The 21,788-nt window shown below is 24.7% G+C and overlaps 1 protein-coding gene across 1 annotated transcript in view; it reads right to left on the reverse strand.

Annotated features, from left to right (window-relative positions):
* The window catches only part of LOC114132195 (disintegrin and metalloproteinase domain-containing protein 10), a 73,958-nt gene that overhangs the window by 44,800 nt on the left and 7,370 nt on the right, over window positions 1-21,788 (reverse strand). The window contains exon 2 of the mRNA XM_027997587.2: window positions 9,073-9,232. Within this exon, the coding sequence (XP_027853388.2) occupies window positions 9,073-9,232 (160 nt within the window). The remainder of the gene's footprint in view (window positions 1-9,072; window positions 9,233-21,788) is intronic.

Here is a 21,788-nt window from a genome sequence, read left to right on the forward strand (position 1 = left end):
ACAATTATTTCAGATAAATTATTAAAAAATCAAACAAAATGTTAAATTTAAATGCCTTTATTGAGTTTATTGTGAAAGAAAAGTATACAAATAAAATTATCACCATTATATAATTTCTACTAAGAATTATTAATGGTTTTGTATACAATTATTATTTCTGAAAAATATTTATTTGATATACCCAAATACTTCCTACTTAATTGATAATTAGTTGAAAACAAAATAATAAGAGTTCTTGTGTTAATTTGTTAGTCAACAATACTAATATTTGAAAATTTTATTGTAATAGAAATTGAAAAATATGAATTTGAAATAATAAGAATATTTTAATCATAAAATGGAGAAAAAATTAAAAATTAATTTAACATATAATTTTAAAATTATCGAATCTATTCCCGTAGTTTAGGTTGTGAACTCACAACTTATGAATTTAATGTATTAAACTTTAATTGCATACTAACATCAATAGCTCCAATAAATGGTAAAAAATCAAAAATAAACAGAATTTATCTGATGTTTCACCAAATATTATTTTCAAATTATTCAATAAAATTTATTTAAAAAAACAAAATGTGTATTACGTTATCTTTCTTTGTATAATATTGTACATGTAAAAAACATAAAAACGTTACATTATATAAAAATTATACAGCAATACTGTATCATACAAAACAAAATCAACTCAACATTTTAATTTTTGATCTTCAATTGTAAAACCATGTCTATTATTCATTATAAATTCAAATATTATTTGCGTATAACATATTATTATTTAGAACAGAAAAAAAACAGTTAAAAATTAAAGGTTAAGTTTAATAAATAACCATACAATTTTCCAATAATTTTATTTTTCCTGCCTAATTAAAAGTTAGCTATTAGAATTTGGAATAATGGGTTAGGTTCTCTTTAAACTTCGAATTACTTAAGAGATATTATAATATATTATGTTTACATTCATTGATGACAATTTCCAATTTTAAGTTTCACTTATTGTTTATTGTTTAGAATAAATTAATAATTATAAGTACTACTAATACACATTTTTTTTCAAAACTAAAAACTATAAGTTTGTTTATTAAAAACACACACATACACAGTCACGTGGATTAAATAACTAAACTAAACTTTATTTTCATATAAGTAAAGAATTTTGAAATTTGTAATTTAGAAAATTTATCATAAAAAGTTTAGTCCATAACTTAAATAATTAGAAAAAAACTTCATTATTGTTTACTATAATGATTGTAAAATTAATAATATTGTTAGTATTTATCACAAAAACTTGTTCTACTCTAAAACTTTCTGATGATCAATAGGTAGGTACGTTTATAGAAAACATTTTGAGGACGAATAAACATGTATAATGTACATCATTACATTTCAACGGCCTGTAGTAAGATTACCACAATACTATGAGCCTATGATTATTAAGAATAACATGACACAAAATAATCAGAACAAAACTGTCGTGGGTGACCTAGTAACAATTTTGATGAACTGTTTCCGTCACGGTAATAGGATATTGTCTATGTCTTCCTTGTATTTAGTGGTTTATTGGAATATTCTATTTTCCTGTTATTTAGGTTGGTCGTGAAAAAACACTACTAACAGTTTTAATTTTGGTTAAAACTGCTGTACCTAAATATATTTTAAGGATTCTAAGCTTCGAGTATTGAATAATTTGTAACATTGTAGAACATGATTTATAGCACTTATACAAAAGAATAAAACCAATAATATTGTAGATTTGAGTCAACAAAATACAATAAAAAAAAATATTCAAGCCCAAAAAGTTAGATAAAAGTAGTTAAATCTATAACTAAAAATTTGATTTTTGATTTTACAGAATACACAATCAGAAGCATTTTAATTTAAAATTTAAATCAGAAGTTTAATCTTGGTAAAAAAAATTAAACATACGGAAAATAATTTGTTTTGTTATTAAATTAATAAAAAAACTTAGTGATTATTTAAAACTTAAATCAACTATACAAAATAATTTATGTTCAAAACTAGACAAGGTAATTAAGAAAAACTGTCTTCATTATAATTTTATTTTTATTATTTTTTAATAATATCATTGATTATAATTTATAATCTAAAATTTAAAATTAATTTTGTAAGAAAAATTAATTCTATTAGTTGTATCTTTTTTACCTATTTAGAAAAAAACTTAAAAAACAAATTTTATTTTATTTTTATAATTAATCACAATTTCTCTAACGAATTTCCCATTCTAATTTATAATATGTATATCTTTACCTATAATAATTGTGTAAACAAAATTGAAAATTAGTATAAGTACTAATTATCAATATTTAATTGTCCGGTATGGTTTTAGAATAATTATTATGGTTCGTTTAAGGCTATCGATTTTACTGAATATTGCTCGTTGAGAACTAATTTCACAGAAAGGGAGATGACTAATAACAATCCAGTACGTACCTCGAAAAGTTGGGAGCGGCGTCCCTTTAACGCGTACACACGCCTAAGGCTATACCGGAGGGAACGATAAGGAGGAGTGTAAGACGAGGAATACGAGGAGAAAGAGAATAATAATCAGTATGCGGACGCTATAACAACCAGCGTTACGACGGAGATGCAGGGAAATTTCTACGAGGGCGCGGATGAAAAGCCTTGATTATCAGCAGGAATAAAACAACCGCTATGTTGTTAAAGAAAGAAACAAAATAATAACTGCCAAGACTCGAAGAGCCAACTGAGTTTGTTAGTATTATAATCCACATGCGCCTTTCATTTTTTTTTTTTTTTTGTATGTAATTTACACCGTTGGCACTATTAAGGTGTAAGTAAAGTGTTAATAAAGTGGTGAGTAGCTAGTTGATTAGTACCCCTTGAAAAGTACCTAAATGTATTATTTTAAGTTAGCAATTTTTCGAGACATTGGTTTAATCGTGACCAAAAACCTGATAATGCGTCAACAAACAGTTATATTATACGCGAATACGCGATACATCCAAATTACTTAAATATATATATACCTATATTTAAATAAGTATGTAATTTAATTCAGTTTTGAAATTTCCCAACGGATAAAAGCCGTCAAATGTTTTAAATATTCACGTTACTCTGAATTAACGAGATAACTTTTAATCGAGAAAATGTGCAAATACAAGTCCTGTTAGGCTTACATTTAATTAATTAAATCGACTAGGTACTAAATCAGAGGATGTATTAACAAATATACATTCAAAAATGAATAAGTACGTTCTATAGACATTATTATACATGTATTTTTTACATGTAATAATGCTTATTTATAATATATAATGAGAAAATTGCAGTTAAAATACGTAAAAAACTTTGTTAAAAATAGTTAATAGAAATCATGTTTTAGGCAGATACCAACTTAAATAGTTATAATTATTATTACTTTATAATATTATAAATGATTAAAAAAAATATATTTTAATATATTTTTGAGTAGGTACAGACACTATTTTCATACAAAAATTAAAAATCATATCCTCAGATCAGTTAGATCTATGTGAAAAATGTTATATTTCATCAGGGAACTTATTCCTTTACATGTCAACAGATACTTCTTATTAATTGGTAGTGAAAGTGATTGGAAGTAATAATGTATAATGCGAGAATAAATAAGTAATATTACAAACCTAAATAAAATTGATATAACACTAAAATAAATATTATAAATGGACAGTTCCGTCGCTTGAGACTTAAGTAAAAGTGATTTTACAGAATAACAAGTAAATCTTAACAAAATTTACGTCGACTGACTGGAGAATAAGATATAATGGATTTGCGATAACCATGAATAACTAAATGAGCAATTATTGTTGTATAGTATATAAATCAACATTTCAATTGTAAATTAAATTTCGCGAGGATATCATTTAATAACTAATATAATAATACAGTAACGTTATTCAAATAATTAGAGTGCATTTTACCTTTAGATAAATATGTGAATAAATATAAACCTTAACTAATATTTAAAAATTATTAAGTTGACTTATTTGAATGAGTTAGTGCATAAAAAAAAAAACTGGCATACAATGCTTGTATATTACGAATGATGTGAAACGATAAATCATTTGTCTCCGGTCCCATGTGGTAGGAATGAGACGTTATCAGTTTTCCCAGGAAACACCTTTTTGATGCATTTCGCATGGACGATTCGTTCTGTGTGACGTCTGTGTTTTCATTATATATATAAAAATGTCATAAACTCTTTTGCTGTCGTGTTACTTTTCGATGAGACTAAAGGCAGTAAATCCACGACCGACCAAGTTGTTTTAGTTTTACGACAAAATTCAAACCTAATATATTTAACATTTTTTTACAAGAGTAAATATCAACCTTGTTTAAAAATAAAATAAAACAAAACAAATATAAAACCGCATACTAGCTCTAAATTTAAACGATTTACAAATATAGTGGTATGAAAATTGTAATTAGAAATATATTTTTTTGGCATTAAAATTTAAACTATATGTATAGGTTTGTATCCGACCTTAATGTGGATAAAAAAAAAATATATTATATATATGTATATTGTATATATTATGTTACTATTTTATATAATAATATTTATACTTGCTACTTTTAATGTAATTTTGCATAAATACTAATTAAATATATTGTAAGTGCACATTCCAAAACTGATACATCGCTCATTAAATTAAGAATAAAAAAATTGTAGTTTAAAATTTCAAAAGCTTGTAATACTTATTAATTATTATAAACATTGAGAACGATTATTTCATCCTGATTATTATTTAAACTTTTGACATAGAGAATCGGAATTCAAAACTAAGTTTTAAACAGTAATTAACACGAATGAGCGACAGCCATTTGAATACATGTTGAAATATTTATCAACAAGAACTGACAACAGTTTAAAAGGACACTTTAATAGTGCGATTTTAATAGGGATATATTAAATAATAAATATACAGTTTACTAAAATAGAATAATACTTTTGTTTTAAAAATAATCAACACAACTTAAGACACACCTACTGGAAGCTTAGAGATATAAAATCATAAACAAATATGAATTTTCTATTGATTTGAAAATATTTTTTTTGACGCAGACAAATCGAAGAGCAATTTAAGATACATTGAAATCTATAGAAATGTAAATATACAGTAGCTATTGTTAGTACTGTTAACATAATATTTTTTATATTTACTAACTGTATAATCGTAAAAAAATTTTTGTTGATAAAACATACTTATTTCAAAATTACAAACAAAAATGTTATAATTGAAACATAAGTTCCTAATCCATCCAGGAAAAAAAAGAAAATTTAAAAAAAAAATTAAATACTCCTTACTAAACTTTAGATCTGAAAAATAATTATTATATGAAAGAATTTTTTTACCTAACCATGTAAAATGTTTAAATTTTAGATTTTATGTTTAAAAAAAAATTTTAGTTGGATTAATGTACAAAATAAATGCACTTTCATAGAGATAAACACTTTTAAGATAGATTAATACCTTGAAAAGCTCTATATTATCTAACTTTTCAAAACAAAAGACAAAATCTGTCCATCTCTTTTCCCCAAGAAAAATCACGACTCTAGTTATAGGGTATTATTATAGGTTTGTCCCAGTGGTTTTCGGATTCAAACTCCCCCCCCCCCTCAGAACAAAAAAAAAAGTTACTTAATATTAAATAAATATTTTGTTACGGGTTTTCTAATAATTTAACTATGTAGATAAAATGTAGACTGTCTATATAACTATCTAAGACAGGTTAATTGGGTTATTTTCATAGATAATAAAGATATAGATAGGCCACGCCTATGTTAAATATATTTGAGGCCGCGTGCCTGGAGGGGAAGGCAATTGAGGCGTTTTTATAATGATAATTGATACTCTATATAGGTATACTTGTTTGGCCTCAACTGGACCCATAGATAATAAAGAATGGATAGGCCACGCCTATGCTTATAACATTAGGTGCCTCGTTCCTAAAGAGCAGATATCTTCTGTCTCACAAAGGTGCCTGTTATCTCAACTTTTGGTAATCCCTTATTGAAAATCTGATAGATATATATATATATGGATTAATAATAAAAGCACCTACATTCATAATTGTTTGAGAACGTATGATAAGGTCGAATGGCCTATCCATTCTTTATTATCTATGACTGGACCCCTTAAATACCGTTGATAAGACCGATATGTCCTATCCATATCTTTATTATCTATGGTTATTTTAGTGAGGAGTATCGCTGCATTATCTTAATTACAATTTGTGTTACCCAGATAAGGTTTTTAAAATTTGAAACCCCCTCCCCAAGAAATTATTGATAATACGCCACTGACTTGTCCTATTTATTCTTTTATACTCTAAGACACGCTCACCAAATACCGTTAACAGAATAGTTATTAGATACACAATTATAAATTTAATTTACATTTTTTCTAATCAATATAATTAATATAATTTACAATTTTATGTATTATAATTTTAATTGCAACTCGACTTAATGTGATACTTTCACACAACTTGTGATATTATATTCATTTAATCATAATTTCATATTCGTATACATTATATTTTATATCGACTGAATAATTTTTATTATTTTAAAAGATATTTTTGAAGAATATAGCATTGTTCTTTTTCATACAAACTATTTTGTATTATATTTTATGAAACTATTTTTAAAATTACAAATTACAAATTTAACTTCAAATATTTACACATTACATACAATTCCCTAGTGTAAAAATAATTTATTTCTCATTCTAGACCGTGAACTTCTAATTGAGTAAGATACCTTTATGATATTGTTTGTTTTCTCTAATAAGTAAAAACAACTTTTAAAGTTTTTTTGAAACAAAACATCTAATTTTTTATTTTTTAGTAGCATGTACACTGCACATATTATGTCGTTATAGAGAAGTTTCTCAGTTTTTTTAAATTATAGATTTTTATGAGTGACTAATTAAAAACAAATATAATATATAGTTAAGGTAAAACAAATAGGTACTTTTGATAAGTTAAAAGATATATTTTTTTTTACTACAAAATATACTTCGTTTAAAAATGAATAAACCGAATAAGTTTATAAACTAATTCGGTTTATTATTATATAATTACCATTGTAATATTTTTAACCAAACATTTGCATGTTTTTTCTATTTTTTTAACACTGCTGACCAGTTACTTTAATATAATTATATCTAATAGTGATTAATTTATAAAAATATAGATGTAATTATATAATGAGACAAAAAATGTATCCAGCAAGAATGACTCTAAACTATTAATAAATAATAGTCAATCAATTTATAATTTATATTTTACAAATTTTGCGTCAAAGATCAAAGTACCATAGTCCCTATACAGTTATAAGATTAATTGATAAAGTTCTTAAATAATTTTAGAATACTTTTATTCATGAATAAAATTATAAAACTTTAATTGAGTAAAATAAAAGATATACTATGATTTAATGCGAATCAAATAACAAAAATAAAAGTAAATATAATATTACCTTATTATTCTATTCTATTAATTTAAAATAATAAGAGAGTAAAATAATTTTGTTTTATTGAAACTCAACATTACATACAAATACTTTGTATGATAATATGGTTTATACCGTAGAAAATTAAATATTAAAATTATTACAAACAAAAATAAAAACCCATTCTGTAAAATAAACTTATGTTTTCATACTATAAAAAACTTTACGAGTGCAAATTCATGTTCCCACAACAATTTCACAGTTTACGTTTCAACAAGTTTAAATTATTTTATTAATCTAGCACATAAAGACTAAACCTATTTATAGATTTCTATTAAAACATATTAGTATTTAGAGAAAAATACGTTTAATATATTATACAGTATAGTATATACCTAGTCATAATAAATCAAGTGATATTATAGATAATTACAAAAATGTATATTATTATCCGTATTTAATATATGTTGTTCCAAAATATCAAATTAATTAAGTTAGGTCATACATTGGGATACTAGTATTCTTAATAAAACCGGGAAAAATTAAATAAACAATTTGAATGGTTTTTATTAAAAGTTAGTTTACTTCTATTCCTATTATTCCCACTTTTCAATATGTATAACGCGCACATAAATAACAAAAATATTTCAGTGGTTAAGAGAAAATTATGCTAACAGCACGTAGTTAAAGACACGTTTCTGGATACAGTACATCTTGAAACGTTTTCAATATAAATGAGCCTCGCCAATCCCAAAAGAAGTTTCCTAGTGTAAAATTTAATTTCGGAATCGAGCAACAGAGCTCTTAGTTTCGGAAACCATATCATAGCAAATTAATTAATTATTCCTATTCAGTTATATGTATCTCATCCCTAAGCTGTTTCATTTTTAATATCATATCCTATTAAGTATTACAGGGATAACAGAAATATACAAGAATGAAGAAGGACATTCTTAAAATAATTGAACTTAAGTTTTTTTTTATTTACCTGAAATATAAATTTTACGCAGTTAATTTTCACAAACCCATTCGTTTTAATTCTATACAGCTTAAACACAGCATTACACTCGTGAAAGGCACTCGTGAGTTGAGATACACTCGGTAAAATATGTTTTTAAAAAATAAAAGTATATATAAATGCAGTATGATACGCAATTTTGTGTGTGTTCTTCCTAGCAATCGAGTATAAATATATAATACCATTAACACGCATTAAACACATAATAACCCCCAACAAAAACAATGCGATGAAACATCTATATATACTTAAAACCAGAGCTTTATAATAATAAAATGACCCAATAATATCGATGTATCCTGACTAATACATTATAATATCAACTCTTGTCTCCTTGGTGTGAAAATTTAGAAAATAAAACACAAATTTATAATTTATTGTTTGGTAGTTTTTTTTATACAATGTCTACTGCTCTGTTAGACCGATTTAAACTTTACAGCAGCCAATAACTATTGAAATAACAATAACAGCAATAAATTGAATGGGCAAAATTATTGATTAGAAAATATTTAGGTACTATAGTATTAATGTAGTATTATCATAGTAAATATTCAATATTAAACCATTATGCAACTCTAACCTGTGTGGCGTGGCGATGGTTAATCGTAACGGCGATTGCAGTCGTTGATTACTAGTGGCGGTATCCCTGCGCATCCTCCGGTGCTGTTCTAACAAGCCGTCCCGGTCGTATTCCGCAGGTGTATAGTGCTTTATAAAATGGTTAAGCGACGGCAATTTCCCTGAGAAAATAAAAAAAAACGTAAAATAAATAATACAATACAAACATATTATAAGATAAAAAAGTATATAATTTTTCATGATAATATTACAATATCAGCCTTTGGATTCAGATTTTGATTAACAATAATTGCACTTGCATACAATGATAATAAAATATTATAATACCTATAATTATAGGCATACCTATATGCATAACGCACGCATCATTCTAACACACGCTATATACTCATAAAAAAATGTATAATTTTATAAATATTAAAGAAAATTATTATGTTATCACATTAAAAATACTGATTATAATTCATCTATACTATTTTTATCAAAAAAAAGTTTTGATTATCTATAAAACTTTTATCCGAGTTTAATTCGTAAGCTTATAAAAAACTCGTTAAAAAAATTTAGCTTGTTTTTGACGTATAATATAAATTCTTATATAGATATTGAGTTGTATGTATGTCTATATATATAGTCAAAACTATTTAAACAGATTTTTTTTAAACAGTAAACTGTTTTCGCTGAAAAATTACCATTTTACACGTTGAAGTTGTTTCATGGCAAGCGACGTTTGGTTAATATTATAATAATCGTTGAATAATGTAAAAAATTATTGTTCAAAAACAATTTAAAATACCTTATACTTTCCGATTAACAATAAATGAATCACACTGTATAGTCTGAAGGTATGTAGTATTATTATATACGCTACAGACCATAGTATACCGAACAGAAGCAATAATACAGTATAACAGCAGTAGCAGTGGCAATGAGAAGAATCGTATGTATAATGTATATATTACCACCCCTCGCAGTAAGCATGCTATTATCGGGTGATTCGCATTGTGGTAGTAGTTGTGGCGGTGGCGGTAGTAGTATTGGTGGTGACGGGGGCGGTGGTACTGGTGGTGGTGGTAGTAGTGGAAGGTTGTTCGAGGAGAGGGATAGTGGCCGGGCGGAAAAATAATGACCAAACACCAACACCCGCCGCGGCGCCCCGGATGCACACCAAGGGGAGGGCAAGAAATAATACCTTCATAAATCTGACTGGTTGTATAATTGAAAACGACTCACACACCTATTTCGCTTGCGCTCACCCTTCTTCTTCATTCACCCCCCACCCACACCCACTCATCGATCTATATCTCTCTCACACACACCATAAATAAATATACATATAATTTATAATATATACACTATATGCAAAACGCGAATATTGCCGAGGAATGTGCCCCACGCGTTCGCTCCCCGCTGCTTGTTGTGTATAGCGAACACCTAAATCGATATTTTGATAGCCCCTATTCGCACGGCCTATATAAAATATAATATGTATTATATATATATACATGTTTATGCATACATGCACACGCATTGCTGTGCACGTTATAGCTTTTTAACGCAAATGTCCAGTTGTAAATAGTTCAGTGTTGCTGTGTATATGTGTGTGTGTGTGTGTGCATAGTTCTTGAATGCACATATTATAATAACATGCAAATCAATAAAATTATCGATTTTTATAGTGGCTATCATGAAGTTAAAAAAAACTATTGCCGATTTAAAATAATCAGTAATCATAAACATGTTAAAAATACAGATGAAATGCGTACAAAAAAACTATGCTTTTAAGCACAGATGATATCGTGTTAGAATGTTTAAAATCATAAACGACACCGAAAATTCAAAGGAATTATTGACCCATTTTAAATAAAAAGATACAACTATATTATAGGTAGGTAAGTGTCTATAATTTACTACATAACGTTATAGCATCGAATATCGATTTATTCAGAAATATTTATTATGAGTAAAATAACCGCAATAGGAATAATTTAACTTACCTATAATAATATAGTCTACCACATAATGGTTAAAATGTAAAAGAATTATATTTTTATCGTTTACAGATTTTAAAGTACAGTTAGAAATAAGAAAAATTGATTGAACTGATTCTACACACGAAATTAGCCTAAGAATTATTACTTATATCATTTATAACTTACTCTACAGTTACTGTAACTAATAATACATAAATAATGAATTGTCCTAGGCCATACTTTATTTAATATGAATCATTATCCTTTTAAGTATGTACAATTAAAAAATATTTTAATGTTTAATTTTTATAAATTAAATTTATTATTTAAAATGACCCAATAAAAATAAAAATACTTAATATGAATAATAAAATATTTATAACTAATAATAGATACTATGTACTTTTTAATAGCTAATGAATACAAATAATTTACTGTTAACTCTTTAAATTAGTTCACGTATCTAATTTTTATATTTTAACAACAATTGTTTTTTTCTTTTTTTTTAAATCACAAATAGCCATTACACCTCATTATCATAATAAAATGACGAACATTACATTTTACATCCTTTATGAATATAATAGGTAGTTATTTTTTTTTCTGATCAACCTAAACCATTAATAACTAATCATCATAGTTTTTTCAAAAATTATTATACATAGGTACGTGAATTTTAAAAATAAAACTTGAAAATTTTTATTTATAAAACTACAATACTGGTGTTTATAATATGTATAATTATTTTAACGTTTTACAAAATACACGCCTATATTAAGCGTTAATTTATTTATGGTTACATTTAATCCTATTAAAAGCGATTCTAAACAATGGATCCATTATTTATAGCTGTTAACAGATTTGTTAATTTTAATTAATATGTTACACTATAATGTGTTTTACAAGTGTACTTATTAGGTACTTTTCTTTAATTTGTACATATGTTTAAGTTATATTCAAAATTAAAAAGGTAAAACTATAAAGCAAATATACTTGATTCATTTATTAATCTGCGTAACTACTTATTTATTAATATCAAATAATTCATAATGTAAATCAATAATTTTAAATTAAATGTTTAGATCACATCAAAAAGTTCCCTACGTAAAACTTGCATCAATCTGATAGAATATATCTTTCTCAACTGCCACCAAAACTTTATTTTAAATTGTCTTAAACTCTAACAAATTGTTATTTTTACTATAATAGTTATTTTAGATTGCAGAAAGTTTTGAAACAAAAATATCAACCCAATTCGGAGTTTTGATTTCCTCTTGATTTCTTATAATAATATTAAAACAATATGTGTACGTGTGTGTAAAATGTGTATATATATATATTTATATTATACATTTTAGATTATATTTAAATTATTTAATAATACTAGCTTATCCATTACGAAGTATTATATTTAATATTTATTAATTTTATCCCAACAAACTGAAATTGGTCTTATCTCGTAAAAATTCAATACATTCTTCCATCATTCTAGATGATTTTTATATCTCTAGGGATAAACAAACTGACAAGTTATCTATTTAATCAATTGAAATTTTGACTGCAGTCCTTGGACTTAAACATAAAAAAATGAAATGACAAATAAAATTAAAAATACTAAAAATATGGAAATGTATTATTAGACTTGTCAATTTAAGTCTGAAATATTTGTAAAATCTTATATAAGTATAAACATACACACACAAACAGTATTAAGTTCTGATTTCTCAAGATAAATATAGCCTTTATAGGTATACGAATTGAACGAATATCATATTTTAAAGACAATACGATTTAATTTAAACATTTACTCACAAATATTTCGAGTATTATAAGTAAAAATTTGTTCGTAAAAATTAGTAACAAACTTGAATTTTTATTTTGTAATTATATAAGCGGAAAGTTCAATACTCCAATCTCATTTCTTACAGGGGTGGCCTTAAAGGCCACTTCCCCAACAATAAACCGTACTTAAAATAAAATGATATATCAACGACTATTATAAACACGTAGAAATATGTAGTTAAAGCACTTACACTATGAAGTATAAATAAATATAATATAAAATATACTATGGTATGATATTATGAATACATTATAACTAAACATCTCCCCAACTGCGTCTCTGTAGCTACTGATTTCTTACGAGTAATCAATTATCATTTATCCACCTATAGTAGGTAACTACAATGAACTCGGCAATAGTACCTGTGCAGAATATATGAAGGTTCATGTGAACCACGTCACCGACATAGCCATACAACTCTCTGGGGATTTATTTTAATTAATACCGACGGCGGCCATTAGTTAAATTGAATTGCCGCTTCAGAATTCCACAGAGCCTTTACATGGCAAAATAACGAAGGCCCAGTTTTGAAATCACGAAACCCCCTACCCCATTACATGCCACTAATACCATTCACTGTCACTCGAACACTATCACGACCCTCCACTCCGACTCATTTAACTTGCTGTCACACAATTATTGTCATACTGTTACAGTATCCTATAGCGCGATTTTATATATATAAGCGACAGTAAAATGGACCACGCTCAATATATATGCCAAGGAAACAGTTTGAAATCTGGGGTTTTACTTGTGACCGAATATCTCTCCGAAATGGGACCCTCCTTTTTGAACGCACAAGCAAAATGTCAAGAGGGATGCCTAATTTTTACCCCTAAAAACACTCACAGACTTTTCGTTTATTGATCCACAAAGTAACAGTAAAAACACTAAAAACCAAAACAGTACGCAGTGCTCTCTTCTTCACTTCAATCGTCAAACCAAAGTAAATAAATTATTTTTTTTTATTCAATAAGTACTTCATTTAATTTGAATAACACAAAAACAGTTGATGTTATGGATAATGAATAACAATTGATTGATAAAAAGATTAATTAATTAATTCTTATAATTATGTTTTTATACGTTTGCAATTCAAACATAATATTTTCTATTATGTTTGAACTTTATAAAAAAGTATTCACATTTTAAAATTTATTCTAGTAAAACAGAATAATTTAAACAAGTGCGTTTCCTATAGATAATAAAATATAAATTCTTTCATGTATGCAGTTATTTATGTTTTATGTATATATTATAAATAATACGACCGTCGTTTATTCGTGAATTTCCATTTAACTGTTTTCAAACGTAAAACATTCAGTTATAATTTTTTTTTCATACTTAATAAATAATATTTTACCATATTAACCTCATTTTAAAAATAATAAATTTTTTGTTCTAAACTTGAACGTTTCTATATAACTGAAAGGTATACCCAATGACAAATATTCTCGAAACTCTAAAGATATGAGTAACTAAATTTTAAAGATAATTAAATGCACGCCAGTACTTAATCAATAATATAATAATTTGTACAAAAATATTTCTATATCCCCATCTAAAAATATTTACATAGCGCAAAGATATACTGAAACATACATAATAATATAATATGTATTAACTATTAAAGATAGAATATTATAAAATATAATTACTAATATAACATTATAATTCATTATAATTAAAAACATAATAATACATAATCCTATGGATGATATTAGTAACTAAAGATACAGTATAAAAACCAATTAATAAATAAGTTATAGCTTTACCACCACTTCTAAACCCTCTTCATACCATCACTCATTTTCTAAAATATAGACGATGAAAAACAAAAATAGATAACTTTTCATATAGACATACTTAAAGTAATTTATATGATATCAATAAATTAGCATAGCAGAATAATAATTAAAACGCAAAAATAAAATTATGTTAACCAAGTATCATATGTATATAAATAGGGAGAAATTGAATATTATAAATGCTTATAAACTCATAATTTGTGTTATCGTATATAAATACTACATAATAATAAATATATGAAGAATATATTGATGGAATTTATTAGATAATTTTTTTTTATTACAAATTTATTAATTATATATAATTAAAAATATAAAACTAAAACAGAATTTTGGTTGAGCTCAATAACATTGTATAATATTTTAATATGATGTATTGGTGTATATCAAGTTAACTAATACGATTCATTTTACTGTGATTTTAACATGATAAAAATATATTAGTATTTCCATGATAACTTTAATAATACCTACAAAAGCTACATTATGTATAAACAGTGATATAAAAATATCATGTTTTATTTTTTATTTGTATAATACAGCATTTTATAGAAATTGTAAGATGCTTACAAAATTGTTAAGAATAACTATCCGAGTATAATAAGATCAAAACTATTGCAGTTTATTGATGAACAATAATACATTTCAAATACTAAACTATGTAATATCAGTTAGGTAATACCGGTAATAGTATAAATATAAAATTATATTATTACTATAAGTTTTGAATATTTGGTTTTAATAATTGTGGGGATTTGAATTAGTATGTAATTACTTGATTTGTAAATGTTTACTGCGAGCTAGAATGTCTAAAATCCCAATACTATAGTTTTAATGAATACAAACTTTAATTAAAAAATAAAAATAAAACTTTATTATAAAATACAGTAACATAACTAAATAACTTTTTTATACTTTATAAATAAATTTTATTATTTGAAAATTTCAAAGTTTACAGTCATCCATTAACCATTAATCATTATACACCACGATGTAGAGAAGATCTTCTCTACATAGTGTTATTCATTAGCTACCAATATCTACGTTACCCGTGTGGTAGTCATAGATATTTAATATCTATGGTGGTAGTGCTCTGTCGTTATCTCACTGTTATCAGTTGAAACTACGGTTAAAGATACATCTTAAACCCTGGTTGAAACAATATTTATTGCATTTATTATTATTTGATCTTCGTTAACGATCTTCTACCTACCATATTTTATCACTGTTTATATATATATATATACAATTTGTATTTTTATTATACATGACATATAAATATATAATACGCTTGTATAATACAATATTATACAATTTACATTACTGCGTATATGTAATTAAAAACATGTATAAAAAAAAAAAATTAAAATTAAATCCTTAACTATACAAAGTTTTAAGTATTATATTATGCTCGAGGAGTTAGTAATTTGTATTCAATGAAATTAATTATAAAAACACTATTATACTTTAAATTACTCATTCATATTCTAAGCAGTAAAACATTATATCAGTTAAATTCATATACTACACCCTTTAACACAACATAATTTTAGTCGTTTGTTTTGCTTCTTGGCTATTCATCCACCCACAATTTGTAAAAAAATATAATAGATATCTAGAGTATGAATAAATAGCTCAAATTGAATATAAATATACATTTAGTTATTACTGAATCATACATAAATCAACATATCGTTTTAAACCATTATTATTACTACTGTAGTAGTATTGATAATAGTGCTATTATAATATAAAATATATATCAAAACATATTTGTTTATAAAATGGAAAAGTAATTTATTGGTTCATTTAAAAAAATTAAACATAAACAAAAAACATTGATATAAATAAATAAAAATATCTTATTTGAATTCGACCCATTTATTCATGTAAAATATACTTCTAATATAAGGAAATGCATCGCAATAAAATCTATACATTACACAACGATATCTTATTTAAGTGGAAAACTTCGAAAATTCCATTCACATTGTTCTCATTTTAACAAAACAAAACGTGTAATTCTGTATAAAGCAAGAAGATTAGTATTATTGTGACTCACAGCGAGTTACCCTAGGTGTCTCCATGCTGCAAAATTCCATTATCCAGAACAACTGAATAATTCAAAGTGACATTACTGATGGTAAGACAGAGATTGTTAGACCTATAAAGTGAATTCAGCTGTATGTTCAATTGACATTTATTTCTTGAAATATCTCATTTGAAATAGTCTGAATTAACAGCTACAAAAATAATGTATATAAAATATATGTTTCCCAAAAAGCTCTAACTATCAATTAAATACACATCAATTTACCTGTTTTAAATACAATTTCAACTGAATCAAGCTATAACTTATAGTTTCATATTATACTGATCGAATTAAAAATTAAAATTAAAAAGACATTTAAAAAAAAACTCATAGGAGTACAGTATACTGTATACTATTAATACATTATTGAGATTAATAAGTATTAATCATTCAAACGGAACAATATTATTACACAAAATATTTTAAATTAGAAGAAATAAAATATAAGTAAATATCAAAATTAAACATTTTAAATGTCAATAAATATTTTTAAAAAATTTAAATATTATAAAAATTATAAACTATGTAAATATTTTCTGAAAATGTCAACGATATGTTCTTATGATTATTACTTCCTTAACCGCAATAAAAAAAAAAACAATATTACTTTGAAAACTTGTATTGCGTAAATATTCTAGTTTTCCTGTGGTTTTTTTTTATTTTTTCTTAACAAATTATTAAAAATAAAATATATATCCCTAACCTATTAAAGTAGTACTTTATTAATACTAAACTATTAACTAGCTTAAATTTTTTTCCATAAACCACCCTCAGTGTTTAAGACCTAAGTAAATTTTGTATAAAAAAAAATGATTCAAAAAAACACATATTATTGTAAAATCAATACATAATTTTCTCGGAATCTAAAATAAAACAATATTTTAAAGGATAAACAAAAATAATTCAATGAAGTACTTATTTATAGTGAAACAATTTTGTTTTTTCACTTTTTGTAAAGGACGATTATTGATAGACGACAAGTTTAATCTATAATATAATGATATTTATAGGATAATATCTTTAATCGTATTGTAGAGTTATGACTACTGATGCTAATTGAAGAAACTTATTTTTACGATTTATTTAAGGTAAAAGACGTGCAGTGTGTAACAAAAATTGATGTTGTTTTTATATATTTAGTTGATATTATGAAAATAAATTAATTCAACACTCTTAATAATTTTTTTATAGAATTCTACACGTAATATATTGACCAAATACTTTATTATAATTTTATGCAAGACGTTTGTTTAAAGATAAACTATAATTTTTTTTTGTATCTTCACTATATTTATAATTTAACAGAAAACATCTGGAATTTTTAGACGTAGATATTGGTATTTGTAATATGTAAAGATTTTATTATTTTATAAACACGTGTTATTTAAATGAAAAAAAAAGGTGAAATTTATGGTTCTTACTTTTATTCACTTTTTGCATTAAAATATTAAATTATATATTCTTAATTTAATTTAAATTATTTATTTTATTAAATGATTAGATATGAATTAAATTGCATTTAGTGCTTATTGTTACTAAAATGTAATTGGACTAAATGTATTCTACACAAAACACAATTCAAAAACATATTATAATGTCTTCATAATTTAGCGGATAACAATATTACTTAAACATTATTATATAATTGAGGTATACTAAACTAAGTTATAGTGTAGAAAAATAATTTTTTTTAGTTAAGTATATAGACAATTAATTTTTAAGATCCTAATAATAAAATATAATCGTAACCTAAATTTAAAAATGTCAAAACATTATTTTAACTTCTAAATGGACATTTAAGAGGTAGGTACAAGTTAAAAATTTAATATCAGCTTAAAAATGTAATAAATATTAGATTAAGAACTTATTTAAATTACCGATATAATTTATTCATTTTTATAAACAATTAATTAATCTTAATATTTTACAAAACTAAATAAATTAAACGTTATTATTTATTATTAACCACGTGAATACAACTTACACAACTACAAAAGTATAACGCGATATAACATGTAACAAATCAGTTAAGTATTAGTCACAGGTATGACTATGACACGAATACACAATGGGTAAACAAAAAGTAACAAAAATAATGATATAATAAATGTGACAAGTTTAAAAACTATATTAAATTATCAATAGGTCATTGAGATTATAACAATAGACAAAATTTAAAAATCCACTAGGTATTATATATGTTATGAGTACATTTGCATTGGCCAATGACACTATTTTTTTTATTTGAGCTTCATCACTATAGCTTTTAATACACTGCTATTGTGTATCATACGCTAAAATTATATACGTCCTACCTACTAAAATACAAATATGTAGTGTACTAGTGTAATGTATAAAATATAATAGCAGAAAATATATAGCATAGCATTTAAGTCACCACTGATAAATTTACTCTCCATTATAATTTATATCACTTCATCTATAATGTGTATTTTAGAAAACAACATTAATGATAAATATAAATAATATTTATATAATTTTATATTGGTTATACTTAAATTAAAAAAAAAATCATAAATAAAGAAATATGATAATTATTGATATGATCGTGAATATAATATATAAAACTCTAGTTTGTAATATGTAAAATATACATCACACAATACAATGCAATGCATATTAAAAAATACAATACTACCTAATACCTACGTCCTACATATATAATCATCTTCTAGGAATTTTTTCATATTTAAAAAATAAAAATGTATTAGGATAGTATGGAATTTGAAAAAAAAATAACAAGCATAATATCATATGATATTGTGAATAATATAAAAGAGAAAAATAACAAATATGAATCACAGATAAAAGAAACCACCCGGAAATAATACTTTTTAAACTGTTATTATTTTTGATTTTATAAATTTAAAAATATAACCAGCTTTTCGTTCTAGCTATTAAAAAATAATTGCAATTTAACTACTATGTTATTGTTAAACTGTATTACGATTTGAAAAATACTTTATAACACAAAAAAAGTAAGAGATAATATGTTAAAATTATTTATTTATTTTACAATAATACTTAGAAAAAGAAACCAAAAAATGGAACTTGTAGTATTTATCAGTTATTTTATAATATAAGAAATTTAAATATTTAAACGTAAATTACAAATTTTAATTAAATATTCGTTATCCAATAATAATGTGTAATAGTGTTATTATACTATACAAGTATTTAAAATGAGACTACCCTATGTGTAGAGTAACCATCTTCAAAACAACAAATCAAATTAACGTCTAGCAAAACCAATTTTGTGTTGACGTGTTACTAATTAATATTAAAATTAAAGTTATTTAACCTATTATCAATTTTTAAAAAACAATACCGAGTCGTGTGTTGGCTATTTTACAATATTTCAATATTTTTGCGATTTATTAACATTTAAAATTTTAATATTATACACGCAATAAACACACATTCTAATATAAAAATGTTAATATCATAAAATAGCCAACACTTGATATAAATAATATTCTTAAAATTGATAATAGGTTGAACCACTCTAATTTTAATATTAACCTAATCAGAAACACAAGATTGGTACTGCTGAACGCAAATCTGTTATGTTTTACACGTCTTGTACGTTTATAAGACAGCAAAAACACACATGGTCCATTAGGTACTAAAATATAATGAATTATTTAAAAATTTAATACCTATATTATTTATTAATATGTAATTGTATTGGATTAAATATTACCTATACACGATAACATGAAACTATTAAAATCTATCAGTTTTGGCATTTTCAAGGTTATATTATTTATACGTATTATTAAAAATAAATTAATAGATGAATCCTACCTATGGAAAAAAAATATTCAAATAGTCTCGTTGGTGTATGAGTGAAGTTTTTTCTAGTGTTTAGCATTTAGCTTTAGCATGGAAGGGGCAGTCAACTCGGAGTACGTACAAACACACACATACACTTGCATATTTTACACACTCACTCACACGCAACAAGTCATCCAACGCACCAGACAAGAGAGGTGACTAACCTCGTGGGGGCCCTCGCTCTTCTATCGTTGTCGTCGCTGGTGGCGGCATCGGCACAAGCCACATCTGCCATCACATGGTAGGTACTCTCCAACGGTTACACAATTTGTTCATTTTACTTTCGTGTTCACGTGAAAACAATAAGTATTACTATTTATATTTAACCCTGGTATTGAATGACAAGTGTTAGATGTTATAACTTAAAAATCTAGATATTTTCTTGATTTTGAAAAACAGTTAAAAAAAAATTAATTTCAAATAAAAAAAAAAACCAAACTTGTCAAATATTTCATAAAAATTAATCATGAAAATGTATGATATTGAATTTATTTTAACCTTAATTATTTATTACATTATTTTGATAAAAAAATATGTATTTAGTTCATAAAATAGAAACAATTGGTAATATATTATTATATTAATGATAGATTTTACCGGATCACAAAGTTAGGTTCTCAAATTGTATTGTTCATTTACTAATTATCGACGATAATAACGTCGTTTAAGGGTTGCGATTGACAAAGTTAAAATGTGCCCTAAGGTGAAATAACCTTCTAATCGATGGCTTATGGCAAAGAATCAACGGTCATTGGTCCACTTCAACCTTAGCTACCATAAGATTTGAATTCTTTTTATAATTAAAGCTAAGCGTGGAACGAACTTATGCAATATCTTTAAATAGGGTTGATTGAATAATTAAGTGAAGGCTGGACAAAATATTGACACCTTTCTAATAAAATATGTTATGAAACTATATATATAAACAAGATAGGGTCAATACTTACTTGACAGTTACATTAGAATTCATAACAAATCATTATTCTATACTTAATCATTTAAGTCACTATAAAGATATAAAGAATTTAACTCTTAAAGTTGTATTATGTTTTGATAATAAATATAAATTTATATGTATAAACTGACTAAAAAAGTTAAATTTGTAATTAATTTAAATGATTTCTTTAGAATTAAAAATGAAATTAA

This window comes from Aphis gossypii, chromosome 3 (genome assembly GCF_020184175.1).
Source record: "Aphis gossypii isolate Hap1 chromosome 3, ASM2018417v2, whole genome shotgun sequence".
NCBI lineage: Eukaryota > Metazoa > Arthropoda > Insecta > Hemiptera > Aphididae > Aphis > Aphis gossypii.